General features: G+C 29.6%; 1 protein-coding gene and 4 pseudogenes across 1 annotated transcript; all 5 read left to right on the forward strand.

The window, feature by feature from the left end:
- The first annotated feature begins 660 nt into the window (after positions 1–660).
- LOC146937737 (non-specific lipid-transfer protein 1 pseudogene) lies at positions 661–1,050 on the forward strand (annotated as a pseudogene).
- Positions 1,051–5,082: 4,032 nt separating this feature from the next.
- On the forward strand, positions 5,083–5,522 carry LOC146937738 (non-specific lipid-transfer protein 1 pseudogene; annotated as a pseudogene).
- Positions 5,523–9,452: 3,930 nt separating this feature from the next.
- Positions 9,453–9,843, forward strand: LOC146937739 (non-specific lipid-transfer protein 1 pseudogene; annotated as a pseudogene).
- A 4,031-nt stretch (positions 9,844–13,874) lies between these two features.
- On the forward strand, positions 13,875–14,314 carry LOC146937740 (non-specific lipid-transfer protein 1 pseudogene; annotated as a pseudogene).
- A 3,930-nt stretch (positions 14,315–18,244) lies between these two features.
- LOC146937741 (non-specific lipid-transfer protein 1-like) lies at positions 18,245–19,005 on the forward strand. Its single transcript, XM_085757792.1, has 2 exons — positions 18,245–18,631; positions 18,840–19,005. The coding sequence occupies exons 1-2, from the start codon at positions 18,273–18,275 to the stop codon at positions 18,847–18,849; spliced, it is 369 nt and encodes a 122-aa protein (XP_085613918.1). The 5' UTR covers positions 18,245–18,272; the 3' UTR covers positions 18,850–19,005.
- Positions 19,006–19,647: the final 642 nt, after the last annotated feature.

Here is a 19,647-nt window from a genome sequence, read left to right on the forward strand (position 1 = left end):
ACTAAATAAATATATCACATAAAAATGATTATAATATTAACTAACAATATCCTTCTAGGTCACTAAACATGAACTAAGACTACACATCACAATCCATCTATCTTTGTCAAAAAAATAAATGATGATTAAATGATTTATTGTAATTAACGAGATTAACACAACAAAAGTAAAAAAAACGTTTCATATTAATCTACATCACAAATTGATCTAAAACAATTTTTTTTCATCGAGCATAATAAAAAAATACATATTTCCATTTTGTCCTATTAAATTATTCTTACTTTTGTTGTCTTAATTATTCATACCCTTGCAAAGCTGTTAACAATGCATAATAATCTAGTAATTTTATATTTGCGTTTTTAGAATGTGTGAACATGCTCTCAAGAATAAATAAACTACTTTTATAAGCATTTTGAATACATAATATTCTTACAATTCTTTATAGTTAGAATTTATTGTCTTAATTATTAGTTTGACCATGATTTTTGAAGGTAAATACATTTCCTTTTATGTAAGAAAAATAAGAAATCACTAACAAGAATTTTTTGAATTTTAAAAAAAAAGAAAAAAAACTAAAGAAACCAAACAAATCGTAACTGGTTTTGCCTATAAATTAAGGCACACTTGCAGAAACCAATCATTCTAAATATCCACAAAGACATCATACACACACATATTTAAATTAAAATGGCGGGCAAGAAATTTATTTCTCTTTCTATGCTTGTGATGATTTTAGGCATGCTAGTAACAACATTGGATGCACGCCAAATTGATGACGTGAGCTGCACTTCGGCTCTTTTTTCGTTGTTGCCATGTCTTCCTTTCTTGCAGGGTGTTGGCCCTGCTACACCAACTAGTTATTGTTGTGCTGGAGCAAATGATTTAAATCAAAAGGCTGACACCATTCAGATTCGGAGGGATGTGTGCAATTGTCTCAAACCTGCTGCATCAAGATTCGGAGTTAAGTCTGATAGATCAAGACAACTACCACAACTTTGCAACATTACTCTCAATGTCCCATTTGATCCAAGCGTCGATTGCAACACGTAAGTTTTTCTCAAACATATGCATATATTATTTTTTTAAATATTAAAAGTTAGTTAATAATTGTTTTTATAAATGGAACGAGTTAAAACCAAGAACTCCTTATAATCTAACCTCACATCTCCTTCCAACACAAAAATCCTAAGTATTATTTAATTGCTAGCACATTTGTTTTTTGTTCTAAACCTATTTGTTTTCATTTTTGAGCAGGGTTCAATGATTCTACAACATGGACTTGCAGACTGTGAAGAAATATCGAAGATTTACCAAGATAACTATAAATGTAGCAATAAGCAAACTGAAAAAATTGTAACAACTATTTAATGTTGGTTAACTTTTCTGAATTTTAATATTAATTGAAAAATAATTTGTTTCATTACCATCTCCATATTTTTGTTCCATTGTTTTGAAGCTTAATACGCTGTTTCAGTAATTAAATCAAACAAAAGAACAAAAGAAATACTAAGAGCGTATAATTATTTATCTTTTATAAAATTTGAATGGAAAAAATTTAATAAAAAAAGGATGTGAAATGTTTTTACATTGTCAAACAATCATATTTGTTAGATCGTTAAAAACAAATGAATTTAATCATAACTACTTCTAAAGTCACAAATATGATTTCTATGTGATTGGTTGACAATCATAAACTGTATACACAGATAGTGTGTCAAATTGTACTCAAAGGATTAAAAGTTCTAGTTGAATAAATTCTGTATGAAAATACTTTTATAAATTTATTATTTTTCCAAGACTTTATCATGTCATTTTATTTTAATGTTTTATAAGATACTTAAAAATATAGGTAAAGTTGTATCGTCAAATAACTGGGACATAAATATTTAAACATTCTATATTTTATAACAATCCAATCTTGTATTACTTAAAATGTGTTTAATACAATCTGGTATTTCTACCAAAATCTGAAAACTAGCTGAAGATGTGGCCTCCTTAGCTAATCTATGGGCTGCCTCATTTGCATGTCTCCTCACAAACTCAACACTAAAGTTGACATAACATTGTTCAATGATAGTTTTATAATTACGGATAATCATCCCAAATTTTGTAACATCCTGACGTGCAGATGATAAACTATCCACCACTTCTTTGGCATCAAGCTCAAAATCGATAGGTCCCAAGTGTAATTGATGAACACATTCCAAAGCTAATAACAATCCAATAGCTTTGCCAACATGTACCTCACAGACTTGAGTAAACAATTCAGTTTTTGCCAAAACAAAAGTGTTTGTATCATCCCTTATACAAACTTCTATTCACACTCTATTAGAAAGTTGTGAGAAAGAAGCATCAATATTGCACTTACATCTTCCTTCAACTGGTTTGATCCATTTCACATTTCCTTCTTGTCCCGATGTGCACAAGATGTATTACGAAACCTACGTACATCTTGCCAATAAAGCTCCATTTCACCTGGTTTGAGTATCAATTACCTTATTCCACACTTTGTAGTTTCTTTATTTCCATATTCTCCACAACACACAGCAAAATAAAGCTGCATCTTCTGAAGATAAATCCTCCTGTAATGCTTTGAAGATAATGTTCTTGCTATCCATATCTTGTTGTAGCAAAATAGAAATAGAAGAAAAGAAAGGAAGCATACTCCAAACAGTTAAGCTACTTGGACATTGAAAAAATGAATGAAGTGTATCCTCACTGCCCACCGTACACAGTAAACAATCCATAGGACATGTGACTCCTTTATCTTTTAGATTATTAAATTGAAATTTTAAACCATTATTAGAGGTGTCGTTATACTATTAATAACCTCTAGTTTAAACAAATCATGACCCTCTATTTAATTTAAATGATGAATTACCAGTGAGACAAAATAATTTTCTTAGTATTAGATCAATTCAACATGTTAAAATAATTTTTAAATTATTTTTCGTGAATGGCATTGTTTGCATTTTAGGTGCTAGCTCAGTTTGTAAAAGTTAGTCTTGTAACCTTAAGGTGCATGTATAGTTCTAACCCCCTCAAGGATAGTTATAATGACCATTATTTTCACTGTAATTAGTAAAATGTGAATGTTCGTAATTTGAAATATTACTCTTAAATCAATTTTAATAATTTTTTTAAATAAATCAAACAATAAAACAAAAAATTCATTTAGTATTACAATTCTCAAATTTATTTTAGCTATATATATACTTTATAAATTTTTATTCAAGTCTTTTTCTTTGAAATGTTTGTTTAAACAAGTGTGTGCACGCGTCAAATAATATTACTATAAGAGAATTTTATTTTATGGAGGACGTAAATCATACCTGAAAACAAAAATCAATTTTAGAGTATTAGGAGAACTGGTCCGCACCGTTGAACGAGTATTATAAACAACTAAATACAATGATTTTATGAAATTTTTATTTTTGACTTGGAGACATCTGAAATAAAACAATGTTCATTTTATAGAATTCTTTAAAAAAATGGATACCATGAGCAATATATCAGTTAAGTATTTGATCAGAAGGAGTATATTGATCTTGTTCACTGACGTCTTGTATCAAAACATCACGTAGAAAACCACTGTGTTTGAAATTTACATATATATTGCAATGCCTGAGGCTGACAAGGGCAGGGAGTGATCGCGGGTCCACAAGGTATGACAATGAGTGGCTCCTAGAAGCTTCTAAGCAACCGTATTGACATAGGAATGATAGGGTTCCTGAGTTCGTGCAGGTATTTGAGTGCACGGTTGAAGAAGGCTTATAAGAATTGTTTGGTACTACCTGTACCAACAAGATGCAACTTTTTTTCAGTAGCCAGGACCATTAGAACTCCACAGTTAAGTGTGCTTTACTTGCATCAATATTGGGATGGGTGACCCTCTGGCAAGTTTTTCTTAAAGTGTGTGAGTGAGGACAAAGGACGTTAAACGCACCCGTGTTGGTTTGTGGGGTCTGTCGGCAATACTTAAAGTCGTATGGGATGTTACATATAAGGTTTGAGTTTATTTAATTATTGAAAATAATTCCACATGATGTGTTAACTCAACAGTAAGAACTTATCTTTACAATCTTAAAGGGTGAAGTTCAAACCTCATATACGACAATTTTCAAATGGACATTACAATCACCACACTATAGACGACAACGTCCACCTAGCCAAATTAATTTTTTAAAAGAAAATAACAAAAAAAGATTTATTAAAGTTTATAGATAGCTATGTCAAATTTTCTTAAATTTCATAACATTGAAATGTTATAATATATCGTTAAAAAACAAATATTTTATTTTAAAAAGTATATTTAATTGGATATATAAATTTATAAAAGTCATTATTTTGTCTATGTTATAGTACTTTTTCAAACTATTAATCTCCACAAGATAAGAAACTAAATAAATATATCACATAAAAATGATTATAATATTAACTAACAATATCCTTCCAGGTCACTAAACAATGAACTAAGACTACACATCACAATCCATCTATCTTTGCCAAAAAAATAAATGATGATTAAATGATTTATTGTAATTAACGAGATTAACACAACAAAAATAAAAAACGTTTCATATTAATCTACATCACACATTGAACTAAAACAATTTTTTTTCATCGAGCATAATAAAAAAATACATATTTCCATTTTGTCCTATTAAATTATTCTTACTTTTTTTGTCTTAATTATTCATACCCTTGCAAAGCTGTTAACAATGCATAATAATCTAGTAATTTTATATTTGCGTTTTTAGAATGTGTGAAAATGCTCGCAAGAATAAATAAACTACTTTTATAAGCATTTTGAATACATTATATTCTTACAATTCTTTATAGCTAGAATTTATTGTCTTAATTATTAGTTTGACCATGATTTTTGAAGGTAAATACATTTCCTTTTATGTAAGAAAAATAAGAAATCACTAACAAGAATTTTTTTAATTTTAAAATAAAGAAAAAAACTAAAGAATTACCAAACAAATCGTAACAGGTTTTGCCTATAAATTAAGGCACACTTGCAGAGACCAATCATTCTAAATATCCACAAAAACATCATACACACATATTTAAATTAAAATGGCGGGCAAGAAATTTATTTCTCTTTCTGTGCTTGTGATGATTTTAGGCATGCTAGTAACAACATTGGATGCACGCCAAATTGATGACGTGAGCTGCACTTCGGCTCTTTTTTCGTTGTTGCCATGTCTTCCTTTCTTGCAGGGTGTTGGCCCTGCTACACCAACTAGTTATTGTTGTGCAGGAGCAAATGATTTAAATCAAAAGGCTGACACCACTCAGATTCGGAGGGATGTGTGCAATTGTCTCAAACCTGCTGCATCAAGATTTGGAGTTAAGTCTGATAGATCAAGACAACTACCACAACTTTGCAACATTACTCTCAATGTCCCATTTGATCCAAGCGTCGATTGCAACACGTAAGTTTTTCTCAAACATATGCATATATTATTTTTTAAAATATTAAAAGTTAGTTAATAATTGTTTTTTTAAATGGAACGAGTTAAAACCAAGAACTCCTTATAATCTAACCTCACATCTCCTTCCAACACAAAAATCCTAAGTATTATTTAATTGCTAGCACATTTGTTTTTTGTTCTAAACCTATTTGTTTTCATTTTTAAGCAGGGTTCAATGATTCTACAACATGGACTTGCAGACTGTGAAGAAATATCGAAGATTTACCAAGATAACTATAAATGTAGCAATAAGCAAACTGAAAAAATTGTAACAACTATTTAATGTTGGTTAACTTTTCTGAATTTTAATATTAATTGAAAAATAATTTGTTTCATTACCATCTCCATATTTTTGTTCCATTGTTTTGAAGCTTAATACGCTGTTTCAGTAATTAAATCAAACAAAAGAACAAAAGAAATACTAAGAGCATATAATTATTTATCTTTTATAAAATTTGAATGGAAAAAATTTAATAAAAAAAGGATGTGAAATGTTTTTACATTGTCAAACAATCATATTTGTTAGATCGTTAAAAACAAATGTCTTTAATCATAACTACTTCTAAAGTCACATATATGATTTCTATGTGATTGGTTGACAATCATAAACTGTATACACGGATAGTGTGTCAAATTTTACTCAAAGGATTAAAAGTTCTAGTTGAATAAATTCTGTATGAAAATACTTTTATAAATTTATTATTTTTCCAAGACTTTATCATGTCATTTTATTTTAATGTTTTATAAGATACTTAAAAATATAGGTAAAGTTGTATCGTCAAAGAACTGGGACATAAATATTTAAACAATCTATATTTTATAACAATCCAATCTTGTATTACTTAAAATGTGTTTAATACAATCTGGTATTTCTACCAAAATCTGAAAACTAGCTGAAGATGTGGCCTCCTTAGCTAATCTATGGGCTGCCTCATTTGCATGTCTCCTCACAAACTCAACACTAAAGTTGACATAACATTGTTCAATGATAGTTTTATAATTACGGATAATCATCCCAAATTTTGTAACATCCTGACGTGCAGATGATAAACTATCCACCACTTCTTTGGCATCAAGCTCAAAATCGATAGGTCCCAAGTGTAATTGATGAACACATTCCAAAGCTAATAACAATCCAATAGCTTCGCCAACATGTACCTCACAGACTTGAGTAAACAATTCAGTTTTTGCCAAAACAAAAGTGTTTGTATCATCCCTTATACAAACTTCTATTCACACTCTATTAGAAAGTTGTGAGAAAGAAGCATCAATATTGCACTTACATCTTCCTTCAACTGGTTTGATCCATTTCACATTTCCTTCTTGTCCCGATGTGCACAAGATGTATTACGAAACCTACGTACATCTTGCCAATAAAGCTCCATTTCAACTGGTTTGAGTATCAATTACCTTATTCCACACTTTGTTGTTTCTTTATTTCCATATTCTCCACAACACACAGCAAAATAAAGCTGCTTCTTCTGTAGATAAATCCTCCTGTAATGCTTTGAAGATAATGTTCTTGCTATCCATATCTTGTTGTAGCAAAATAGAAATAGAAGAAAAGAAAGGAAGCATACTCCAAACAGTTAAGGTACTTGGACATTGAAAAAATGAATGAAGTGTATCCTCACTGCCCACCGTACACAGTAAACAATCCATAGGACATGTGACTCCTTTATCTTTTAGATTATTAAATTAAAATTTTAAACCATTATTAGAGGTGTCGTTATACTATTAATAACCTCTAGTTTAAACAAATCATGACCCTCTATTTAATTTAAATGATGAATTACCAGTGAGACAAAATAATTTTCTTAGTATTAGATCAATTCAACATGTTAAAATAATTTTTAAATTATTTTTCGTGAATGGCATTGTTTGCATTTTAGGTGCTAGCTCAGTTTGTAAAAGTTAGTCTTGTAACCTTAAGGTGCATGTATAGTTCTAACCCCCTCGAGGATAGTTATAATGACCATTATTTTCACTGTAATTAGTAAAATGTGAATGTTCGTAATTTGAAATATTACTCTTAAATCAATTTTAATAATTTTTTTAAATAAATCAAACAATAAAACAAAAAATTCATTTAGTATTACAATTCTCAAATTTATTTTAGCTATATATATACTTTATAAATTTTTATTCAAGTCTTTTTCTTTGAAATGTTTGTTTAAACAAGTGTGTGCACGCGTCAAATAATATTACTATAAGAGAATTTTATTTTATGGAGGACGTAAATCATACCTGAAAACAAAAATCAATTTTAGAGTATTAGGAGAACTGGTCCGCACCGTTGAACGAGTATTATAAACAACTAAATACAATGATTTTATGAAATTTTTATTTTTGACTTGGAGACATCTGAAATAAAACAATGTTCATTTTATAGAATTCTTTAAAAAAATGGATACCATGAGCAATATTTCAGTTAAGTATTTGATCAGTAGGAGTATATTGATCTTGTTCACTGACGTCTTGTATCAAAACATCACGTAGAAAACCACTGTGTTTGAAATTTACATATATATTGCAATGCCTGAGGCTGACAAGGGCAGGGAGTGATCGCGGGTCCACAAGGTATGACAATGAGTGGCTCCTAGAAGCTTCTAAGCAACCGTATTGACATAGGAATGATAGGGTTCCTGAGTTCGTGCAGGTATTTGAGTGCACGGTTGAAGAAGGCTTATAAGAATTGTTTGGTACTACCTGTACCAACAAGATGCAACTTTTTTTCAGTAGCCAGGACCATTAGAACTCCACAGTTAAGTGTGCTTTACTTGCATCAATATTGGGATGGGTGACCCTCTGGCAAGTTTTTCTTAAAGTGTGTGAGTGAGGACAAAGGACGTTAAACGCACCCGTGTTGGTTTGTGGGGTCTGTCGGCAATACTTAAAGTCGTATGGGATGTTACATATAAGGTTTGAGTTTATTTAATTATTGAAAATAATTCCACATGATGTGTTAACTCAACAGTAAGAACTTATCTTTACAATCTTAAAGGGTGAAGTTCAAACCTCATATACGACAATTTTCAAATGGACATTACAATCACCACACTATAGACGACAACGTCCACCTAGCCAAATTAATTTTTTAAAAGAAAATAACAAAAAAAGATTTATTAAAGTTTATAGATAGCTATGTCAAATTTTCTTAAATTTCATAACATTGAAATGTTATAATATATCGTTAAAAAACAAATATTTTATTTTAAAAAGTATATTTAATTGGATATATAAATTTATAAAAGTCATTATTTTGTCTATCTTATAGTACTTTTTCAAACTATTAATCTCCACAAGACAAGAAACTAAATAAATATATCACATAAAAATGATTATAATATTAACTAACAATATCCTTCCAGGTCACTAAACAATGAACTAAGACTACACATCACAATCCATCTATCTTTGTCAAAAAAATAAATGATGATTAAATGATTTATTGTAATTAACGAGATTAACACAACAAAAATAAAAAACGTTTCATATTAATCTACATCACACATTGATCTAAAACAATTTTTTTTCATCGAGCATAATAAAAAAATACATATTTCCATTTTGTCCTATTAAATTATTCTTACTTTTTTTGTCTTAATTATTCATACCCTTGCAAAGCTGTTAACAATGCATAATAATCTAGTAATTTTATATTTGCGTTTTTAGAATGTGTGAACATGGTCGCAAGAATAAATAAACTACTTTTATAAGCATTTTGAATACATTATATTCTTACAATTCTGTATAGTTAGAATTTATTGTCTTAATTATTAGTTTGACCATGATTTTTGAAGGTAAATACATTTCCTTTTATGTAAGAAAAATAAGAAATCACTAACAAGAATTTTTTTAAATTTTAAAATAATGAAAAAAACTAAAGAATTACCAAACAAATCGTAACAGGTTTTGCCTACAAATTAAGGCACACTTGCAGAGACCAATCATTCTAGATATCCACAAAAACATCATACACACACATATTTAAATTAAAATGGCGGGGAAGAAATTTATTTCTCTTTCTTTGCTTGTGATGATTTTAGGCATGCTAGTAACAACATTGGATGCACGCCAAATTGATGACGTGAGCTGCACTTCGGCTCTTTTTTCGTTGTTGCCATGTCTTCCTTTCTTGCAGGGTGTTGGCCCTGCTACACCAACTAGTTATTGTTGTGCAGGAGCAAATGATTTAAATCAAAAGGCTGACACCACTCAGATTCGGAGGGATGTGTGCAATTGTCTCAAACCTGCTGCATCAAGATTCGGAGTTAAGTCTGATAGATCAAGACAACTACCACAACTTTGCAACATTACTCTCAATGTCCCATTTGATCCAAGCGTCGATTGCAACACGTAAGTTTTTCTCAAACATATGCATATATTATTTTTTAAAATATTAAAAGTTAGTTAATAATTGTTTTTTTAAATGGAACGAGTTAAAACCAAGAACTCCTTATAATCTAACCTCACATCTCCTTCCATCACAAAAATCCTAAGTATTATTTAATTGATAGCACATTTGTTTTTTGTTCTAACCCTATTTGTTTTCATTTTTGAGCAGGGTTCAATGATTCTACAACATGGACTTGCAGACTGTGAAGAAATATCGAAGATTTACCAAGATAACTATAAATGTAGCAATAAGCAAACTGAAAAAATTGTAACAACTATTTAATGTTGGTTAACTTTTCTGAATTTTAATATTAATTGAAAAATAATTTGTTTCATTACCATCTCCATATTTTTGTTCCATTGTTTTGAAGCTTAATACGCTGTTTCAGTAATTAAATCAAACAAAAGAACAAAAGAAATACTAAGAGCATATAATTATTTATCTTTTATAAAATTTGAATGGAAAAAATTTAATAAAAAAAGGATGTGAAATGTTTTTACATTGTCAAACAATCATATTTGTTAGATCGTTAAAAACAAATGTCTTTAATCATAACTACTTCTAAAGTCACATATATGATTTCTATGTGATTGGTTGACAATCATAAACTGTATACACGGATAGTGTGTCAAATTGTACTCAAAGGACTAAAAGTTCTAGTTGAATAAATTCTGTATGAAAATACTTTTATAAATTTATTATTTTTCTAAGACTTTATCATGTCATTTTATTTTAATGTTTTATAAGATACTTAAAAATATAGGTAAAGTTGTATCGTCAAAGAACTGGGACATAAATATTTAAACAATCTATATTTTATAACAATCCAATCTTGTATTACTTAAAATGTGTTTAATACAATCTGGTATTTCTACCAAAATCTGAAAACTAGCTGAAGATGTGGCCTCCTTAGCTAATCTATGGGCTGCCTCATTTGCATGTCTCCTCACAAACTCAACACTAAAGTTGACATAACATTGTTCAATGATAGTTTTATAATTACGGATAATCATCCCAAATTTTGTAACATCCTGACGTGCAGATGATAAACTATCCACCACTTCTTTGGCATCAAGCTCAAAATCGATAGGTCCCAAGTGTAATTGATGAACACATTCCAAAGCTAATAACAATCCAATAGCTTCGCCAACATGTACCTCACAGACTTGAGTAAACAATTCAGTTTTTGCCAAAACAAAAGTGTTTGTATCATCCCTTATACAAACTTCTATTCACACTCTATTAGAAAGTTGTGAGAAAGAAGCATCAATATTGCACTTACATCTTCCTTCAACTGGTTTGATCCATTTCACATTTCCTTCTTGTCCCGATGTGCACAAGATGTATTACGAAACCTACGTACATCTTGCCAATAAAGCTCCATTTCAACTGGTTTGAGTATCAATTACCTTATTCCACACTTTGTTGTTTCTTTATTTCCATATTCTCCACAACACACATCAAAATAAAGCTGCATCTTCTGTAGATAAATCCTCCTGTAATGCTTTGAAGATAATTTTCTTGCTATCCATATCTTGTTGTAGCAAAATAGAAATAGAAGAAAAGAAAGGAAGCATACTCCAAACAGTTAAGGTACTTGGACATTGAAAAAATGAATGAAGTGTATCCTCACTGCCCACCGTACACAGTAAACAATCCATAGGACATGTGACTCCTTTATCTTTAAATTATTAAATTGAAATTTTAAACCATTATTAGAGGTGTCGTTATACTATTAATAACCTCTAGTTTAAACAAATCATGACCCTCTATTTAATTTAAATGATGAATTACCAGTGAGACAAAATAATTTTCTTAGTATTAGATCAATTCAACATGTTAAAATAATTTTTAAATTATTTTTCATGAATGGCATTGTTTGCATTTTAGGTGCTAGCTCAGTTTGTAAAAGTTAGTCTTGTAACCTTAAGGTGCATGTATAGTTCTAACCCCCTCGAGGATAGTTATAATGACCATTATTTTCACTGTAATTAGTAAAATGTGAATGTTCGTAATTTGAAATATTACTCTTAAATCAATTTTAATAATTTTTTTAACTAAATCAAACAATAAAACAAAAAATTCATTTAGTATTACAATTCTCAAATTTATTTTAGCTATTTATATACTTTATAAATTTTTATTCAAGTCTTTTTCTTTGAAATGTTTGTTTAAACAAGTGTGTGCACGCGTCAAATAATATTACTATAAGAGAATTTTATTTTATGGAGGACGTAAATCATACCTGAAAACAAAAATCAATTTTAGAGTATTAGGAGAACTGGTCCGCACCGTTGAACGAGTATTATAAACAACTAAATACAATGATTTTATGAAATTTTTATTTTTGACTTGGAGACATCTGAAATAAAACAATGTTCATTTTATAGAATTCTTTAAAAAAATGGATACCATGAGCAATATATCAGTTAAGTATTTGATCAGAAGGAGTATATTGATCTTGTTCACTGACGTCTTGTATCAAAACATCACGTAGAAAACCACTGTGTTTGAAATTTACATATATATTGCAATGCCTGAGGCTGACAAGGGCAGGGAGTGATCGCGGGTCCACAAGGTATGACAATGAGTGGCTCCTAGAAGCTTCTAAGCAACCGTATTGACATAGGAATGATAGGGTTCCTGAGTTCGTGCAGGTATTTGAGTGCACGGTTGAAGAAGGCTTATAAGAATTGTTTGGTACTACCTGTACCAACAAGATGCAACTTTTTTTCAGTAGCCAGGACCATTAGAACTCCACAGTTAAGTGTGCTTTACTTGCATCAATATTGGGATGGGTGACCCTCTGGCAAGTTTTTCTTAAAGTGTGTGAGTGAGGACAAAGGACGTTAAACGCACCCGTGTTGGTTTGTGGGGTCTGTCGGCAATACTTAAAGTCGTATGGGATGTTACATATAAGGTTTGAGTTTATTTAATTATTGAAAATAATTCCACATGATGTGTTAACTCAACAGTAAGAACTTATCTTTACAATCTTAAAGGGTGAAGTTCAAACCTCATATACGACAATTTTCAAATGGACATTACAATCACCACACTATAGACGACAACGTCCACCTAGCCAAATTAATTTTTTAAAAGAAAATAACAAAAAAAGATTTATTAAAGTTTATAGATAGCTATGTCAAATTTTCTTAAATTTCATAACATTGAAATGTTATAATATATCGTTAAAAAACAAATATTTTATTTTAAAAAGTATATTTAATTGGATATATAAATTTATAAAAGTCATTATTTTGTCTATGTTATAGTACTTTTTCAAACTATTAATCTCCACAAGATAAGAAACTAAATAAATATATCACATAAAAATGATTATAATATTAACTAACAATATCCTTCCAGGTCACTAAACAATGAACTAAGACTACACATCACAATCCATCTATCTTTGCCAAAAAAATAAATGATGATTAAATGATTTATTGTAATTAACGAGATTAACACAACAAAAATAAAAAACGTTTCATATTAATCTACATCACACATTGAACTAAAACAATTTTTTTTCATCGAGCATAATAAAAAAATACATATTTCCATTTTGTCCTATTAAATTATTCTTACTTTTTTTGTCTTAATTATTCATACCCTTGCAAAGCTGTTAACAATGCATAATAATCTAGTAATTTTATATTTGCGTTTTTAGAATGTGTGAACATGCTCGCAAGAATAAATAAACTACTTTTATAAGCATTTTGAATACATTATATTCTTACAATTCTTTATAGCTAGAATTTATTGTCTTAATTATTAGTTTGACCATGATTTTTGAAGGTAAATACATTTCCTTTTATGTAAGAAAAATAAGAAATCACTAACAAGAATTTTTTTAATTTTAAAATAAAGAAAAAAACTAAAGAATTACCAAACAAATCGTAACAGGTTTTGCCTATAAATTAAGGCACACTTGCAGAGACCAATCATTCTAAATATCCACAAAAACATCATACACACATATTTAAATTAAAATGGCGGGCAAGAAATTTATTTCTCTTTCTGTGCTTGTGATGATTTTAGGCATGCTAGTAACAACATTGGATGCACGCCAAATTGATGACGTGAGCTGCACTTCGGCTCTTTTTTCGTTGTTGCCATGTCTTCCTTTCTTGCAGGGTGTTGGCCCTGCTACACCAACTAGTTATTGTTGTGCAGGAGCAAATGATTTAAATCAAAAGGCTGACACCACTCAGATTCGGAGGGATGTGTGCAATTGTCTCAAACCTGCTGCATCAAGATTTGGAGTTAAGTCTGATAGATCAAGACAACTACCACAACTTTGCAACATTACTCTCAATGTCCCATTTGATCCAAGCGTCGATTGCAACACGTAAGTTTTTCTCAAACATATGCATATATTATTTTTTAAAATATTAAAAGTTAGTTAATAATTGTTTTTTTAAATGGAACGAGTTAAAACCAAGAACTCCTTATAATCTAACCTCACATCTCCTTCCAACACAAAAATCCTAAGTATTATTTAATTGCTAGCACATTTGTTTTTTGTTCTAAACCTATTTGTTTTCATTTTTGAGCAGGGTTCAATGATTCTACAACATGGACTTGCAGACTGTGAAGAAATATCGAAGATTTACCAAGATAACTATAAATGTAGCAATAAGCAAACTGAAAAAATTGTAACAACTATTTAATGTTGGTTAACTTTTCTGAATTTTAATATTAATTGAAAAATAATTTGTTTCATTACCATCTCCATATTTTTGTTCCATTGTTTTGAAGCTTAATACGCTGTTTCAGTAATTAAATCAAACAAAAGAACAAAAGAAATACTAAGAGCATATAATTATTTATCTTTTATAAAATTTGAATGGAAAAAATTTAATAAAAAAAGGATGTGAAATGTTTTTACATTGTCAAACAATCATATTTGTTAGATCGTTAAAAACAAATGTCTTTAATCATAACTACTTCTAAAGTCACATATATGATTTCTATGTGATTGGTTGACAATCATAAACTGTATACACGGATAGTGTGTCAAATTTTACTCAAAGGATTAAAAGTTCTAGTTGAATAAATTCTGTATGAAAATACTTTTATAAATTTATTATTTTTCTAAGACTTTATCATGTCATTTTATTTTAATGTTTTATAAGATACTTAAAAATATAGGTAAAGTTGTATCGTCAAAGAACTGGGACATAAATATTTAAACAATCTATATTTTATAACAATCCAATCTTGTATTACTTAAAATGTGTTTAATACAATCTGGTATTTCTACCAAAATCTGAAAACTAGCTGAAGATGTGGCCTCCTTAGCTAATCTATGGGCTGCCTCATTTGCATGTCTCCTCACAAACTCAACACTAAAGTTGACATAACATTGTTCAATGATAGTTTTATAATTACGGATAATCATCCCAAATTTTGTAACATCCTGACGTGCAGATGATAAACTATCCACCACTTCTTTGGCATCAAGCTCAAAATCGATAGGTCCCAAGTGTAATTGATGAACACATTCCAAAGCTAATAACAATCCAATAGCTTCGCCAACATGTACCTCACAGACTTGAGTAAACAATTCAGTTTTTGCCAAAACAAAAGTGTTTGTATCATCCCTTATACAAACTTCTATTCACACTCTATTAGAAAGTTGTGAGAAAGAAGCATCAATATTGCACTTACATCTTCCTTCAACTGGTTTGATCCATTTCACATTTCCTTCTTGTCCCGATGTGCACAAGATGTATTACGAAACCTACGTACATCTTGCCAATAAAGCTCCATTTCAACTGGTTTGAGTATCAATTACCTTATTCCACACTTTGTTGTTTCTTTATTTCCATATTCTCCACAACACACAGCAAAATAAAGCTGCTTCTTCTGTAGATAAATCCTCCTGTAATGCTTTGAAGATAATGTTCTTGCTATCCATATCTTGTTGTAGCAAAATAGAAATAGAAGAAAAGAAAGGAAGCATACTCCAAACAGTTAAGGTACTTGGACATTGAAAAAATGAATGAAGTGTATCCTCACTGCCCACCGTACACAGTAAACAATCCATAGGACATGTGACTCCTTTATCTTTTAGATTATTAAATTAAAATTTTAAACCATTATTAGAGGTGTCGTTATACTATTAATAACCTCTAGTTTAAACAAATCATGACCCTCTATTTAATTTAAATGATGAATTACCAGTGAGACAAAATAATTTTCTTAGTATTAGATCAATTCAACATGTTAAAATAATTTTTAAATTATTTTTCGTGAATGGCATTGTTTGCATTTTAGGTGCTAGCTCAGTTTGTAAAAGTTAGTCTTGTAACCTTAAGGTGCATGTATAGTTCTAACCCCCTCGAGGATAGTTATAATGACCATTATTTTCACTGTAATTAGTAAAATGTGAATGTTCGTAATTTGAAATATTACTCTTAAATCAATTTTAATAATTTTTTTAAATAAATCAAACAATAAAACAAAAAATTCATTTAGTATTACAATTCTCAAATTTATTTTAGCTATATATATACTTTATAAATTTTTATTCAAGTCTTTTTCTTTGAAATGTTTGTTTAAACAAGTGTGTGCACGCGTCAAATAATATTACTATAAGAGAATTTTATTTTATGGAGGACGTAAATCATACCTGAAAACAAAAATCAATTTTAGAGTATTAGGAGAACTGGTCCGCACCGTTGAACGAGTATTATAAACAACTAAATACAATGATTTTATGAAATTTTTATTTTTGACTTGGAGACATCTGAAATAAAACAATGTTCATTTTATAGAATTCTTTAAAAAAATGGATACCATGAGCAATATTTCAGTTAAGTATTTGATCAGTAGGAGTATATTGATCTTGTTCACTGACGTCTTGTATCAAAACATCACGTAGAAAACCACTGTGTTTGAAATTTACATATATATTGCAATGCCTGAGGCTGACAAGGGCAGGGAGTGATCGCGGGTCCACAAGGTATGACAATGAGTGGCTCCTAGAAGCTTCTAAGCAACCGTATTGACATAGGAATGATAGGGTTCCTGAGTTCGTGCAGGTATTTGAGTGCACGGTTGAAGAAGGCTTATAAGAATTGTTTGGTACTACCTGTACCAACAAGATGCAACTTTTTTTCAGTAGCCAGGACCATTAGAACTCCACAGTTAAGTGTGCTTTACTTGCATCAATATTGGGATGGGTGACCCTCTGGCAAGTTTTTCTTAAAGTGTGTGAGTGAGGACAAAGGACGTTAAACGCACCCGTGTTGGTTTGTGGGGTCTGTCGGCAATACTTAAAGTCGTATGGGATGTTACATATAAGGTTTGAGTTTATTTAATTATTGAAAATAATTCCACATGATGTGTTAACTCAACAGTAAGAACTTATCTTTACAATCTTAAAGGGTGAAGTTCAAACCTCATATACGACAATTTTCAAATGGACATTACAATCACCACACTATAGACGACAACGTCCACCTAGCCAAATTAATTTTTTAAAAGAAAATAACAAAAAAAGATTTATTAAAGTTTATAGATAGCTATGTCAAATTTTCTTAAATTTCATAACATTGAAATGTTATAATATATCGTTAAAAAACAAATATTTTATTTTAAAAAGTATATTTAATTGGATATATAAATTTATAAAAGTCATTATTTTGTCTATCTTATAGTACTTTTTCAAACTATTAATCTCCACAAGACAAGAAACTAAATAAATATATCACATAAAAATGATTATAATATTAACTAACAATATCCTTCCAGGTCACTAAACAATGAACTAAGACTACACATCACAATCCATCTATCTTTGTCAAAAAAATAAATGATGATTAAATGATTTATTGTAATTAACGAGATTAACACAACAAAAATAAAAAACGTTTCATATTAATCTACATCACACATTGATCTAAAACAATTTTTTTTCATCGAGCATAATAAAAAAATACATATTTCCATTTTGTCCTATTTAATTATTCTTACTTTTTTTGTCTTAATTATTCATACCCTTGCAAAGCTGTTAACAATGCATAATAATCTAGTAATTTTATATTTGCGTTTTTAGAATGTGTGAACATGGTCGCAAGAATAAATAAACTACTTTTATAAGCATTTTGAATACATTATATTCTTACAATTCTGTATAGTTAGAATTTATTGTCTTAATTATTAGTTTGACCATGATTTTTGAAGGTAAATACATTTCCTTTTATGTAAGAAAAATAAGAAATCACTAACAAGAATTTTTTTAAATTTTAAAATAATGAAAAAAACTAAAGAATTACCAAACAAATCGTAACAGGTTTTGCCTACAAATTAAGGCACACTTGCAGAGACCAATCATTCTAGATATCCACAAAAACATCATACACACACATATTTAAATTAAAATGGCGGGGAAGAAATTTATTTCTCTTTCTTTGCTTGTGATGATTTTAGGCATGCTAGTAACAACATTGGATGCACGCCAAATTGATGACGTGAGCTGCACTTCGGCTCTTTTTTCGTTGTTGCCATGTCTTCCTTTCTTGCAGGGTGTTGGCCCTGCTACACCAACTAGTTATTGTTGTGCAGGAGCAAATGATTTAAATCAAAAGGCTGACACCACTCAGATTCGGAGGGATGTGTGCAATTGTCTCAAACCTGCTGCATCAAGATTCGGAGTTAAGTCTGATAGATCAAGACAACTACCACAACTTTGCAACATTACTCTCAATGTCCCATTTGATCCAAGCGTCGATTGCAACACGTAAGTTTTTCTCAAACATATGCATATATTATTTTTTAAAATATTAAAAGTTAGTTAATAATTGTTTTTTTAAATGGAACGAGTTAAAACCAAGAACTCCTTATAATCTAACCTCACATCTCCTTCCATCACAAAAATCCTAAGTATTATTTAATTGATAGCACATTTGTTTTTTGTTCTAACCCTATTTGTTTTCATTTTTGAGCAGGGTTCAATGATTCTACAACATGGACTTGCAGACTGTGAAGAAATATCGAAGATTTACCAAGATAACTATAAATGTAGCAATAAGCAAACTGAAAAAATTGTAACAACTATTTAATGTTGGTTAACTTTTCTGAATTTTAATATTAATTGAAAAATAATTTGTTTCATTACCATCTCCATATTTTTGTTCCATTGTTTTGAAGCTTAATACGCTGTTTCAGTAATTAAATCAAACAAAAGAACAAAAGAAATACTAAGAGCATATAATTATTTATCTTTTATAAAATTTGAATGGAAAAAATTTAATAAAAAAAGGATGTGAAATGTTTTTACATTGTCAAACAATCATATTTGTTAGATCGTTAAAAACAAATGTCTTTAATCATAACTACTTCTAAAGTCACATATATGATTTCTATGTGATTGGTTGACAATCATAAACTGTATACACGGATAGTGTGTCAAATTGTACTCAAAGGACTAAAAGTTCTAGTTGAATAAATTCTGTATGAAAATACTTTTATAAATTTATTATTTTTCTAAGACTTTATCATGTCATTTTATTTTAATGTTTTATAAGATACTTAAAAATATAGGTAAAGTTGTATCGTCAAAGAACTGGGACATAAATATTTAAACAATCTATATTTTATAACAATCCAATCTTGTATTACTTAAAATGTGTTTAATACAATCTGGTATTTCTACCAAAATCTGAAAACTAGCTGAAGATGTGGCCTCCTTAGCTAATCTATGGGCTGCCTCATTTGCATGTCTCCTCACAAACTCAACACTAAAGTTGACATAAC

This window comes from Medicago sativa, chromosome 3 (assembly GCF_051527215.1).
Source record: "Medicago sativa cultivar Bolivia chromosome 3, Bolivia_mono, whole genome shotgun sequence".
Classification (NCBI taxonomy): Eukaryota; Viridiplantae; Streptophyta; class Magnoliopsida; order Fabales; family Fabaceae; genus Medicago; species Medicago sativa.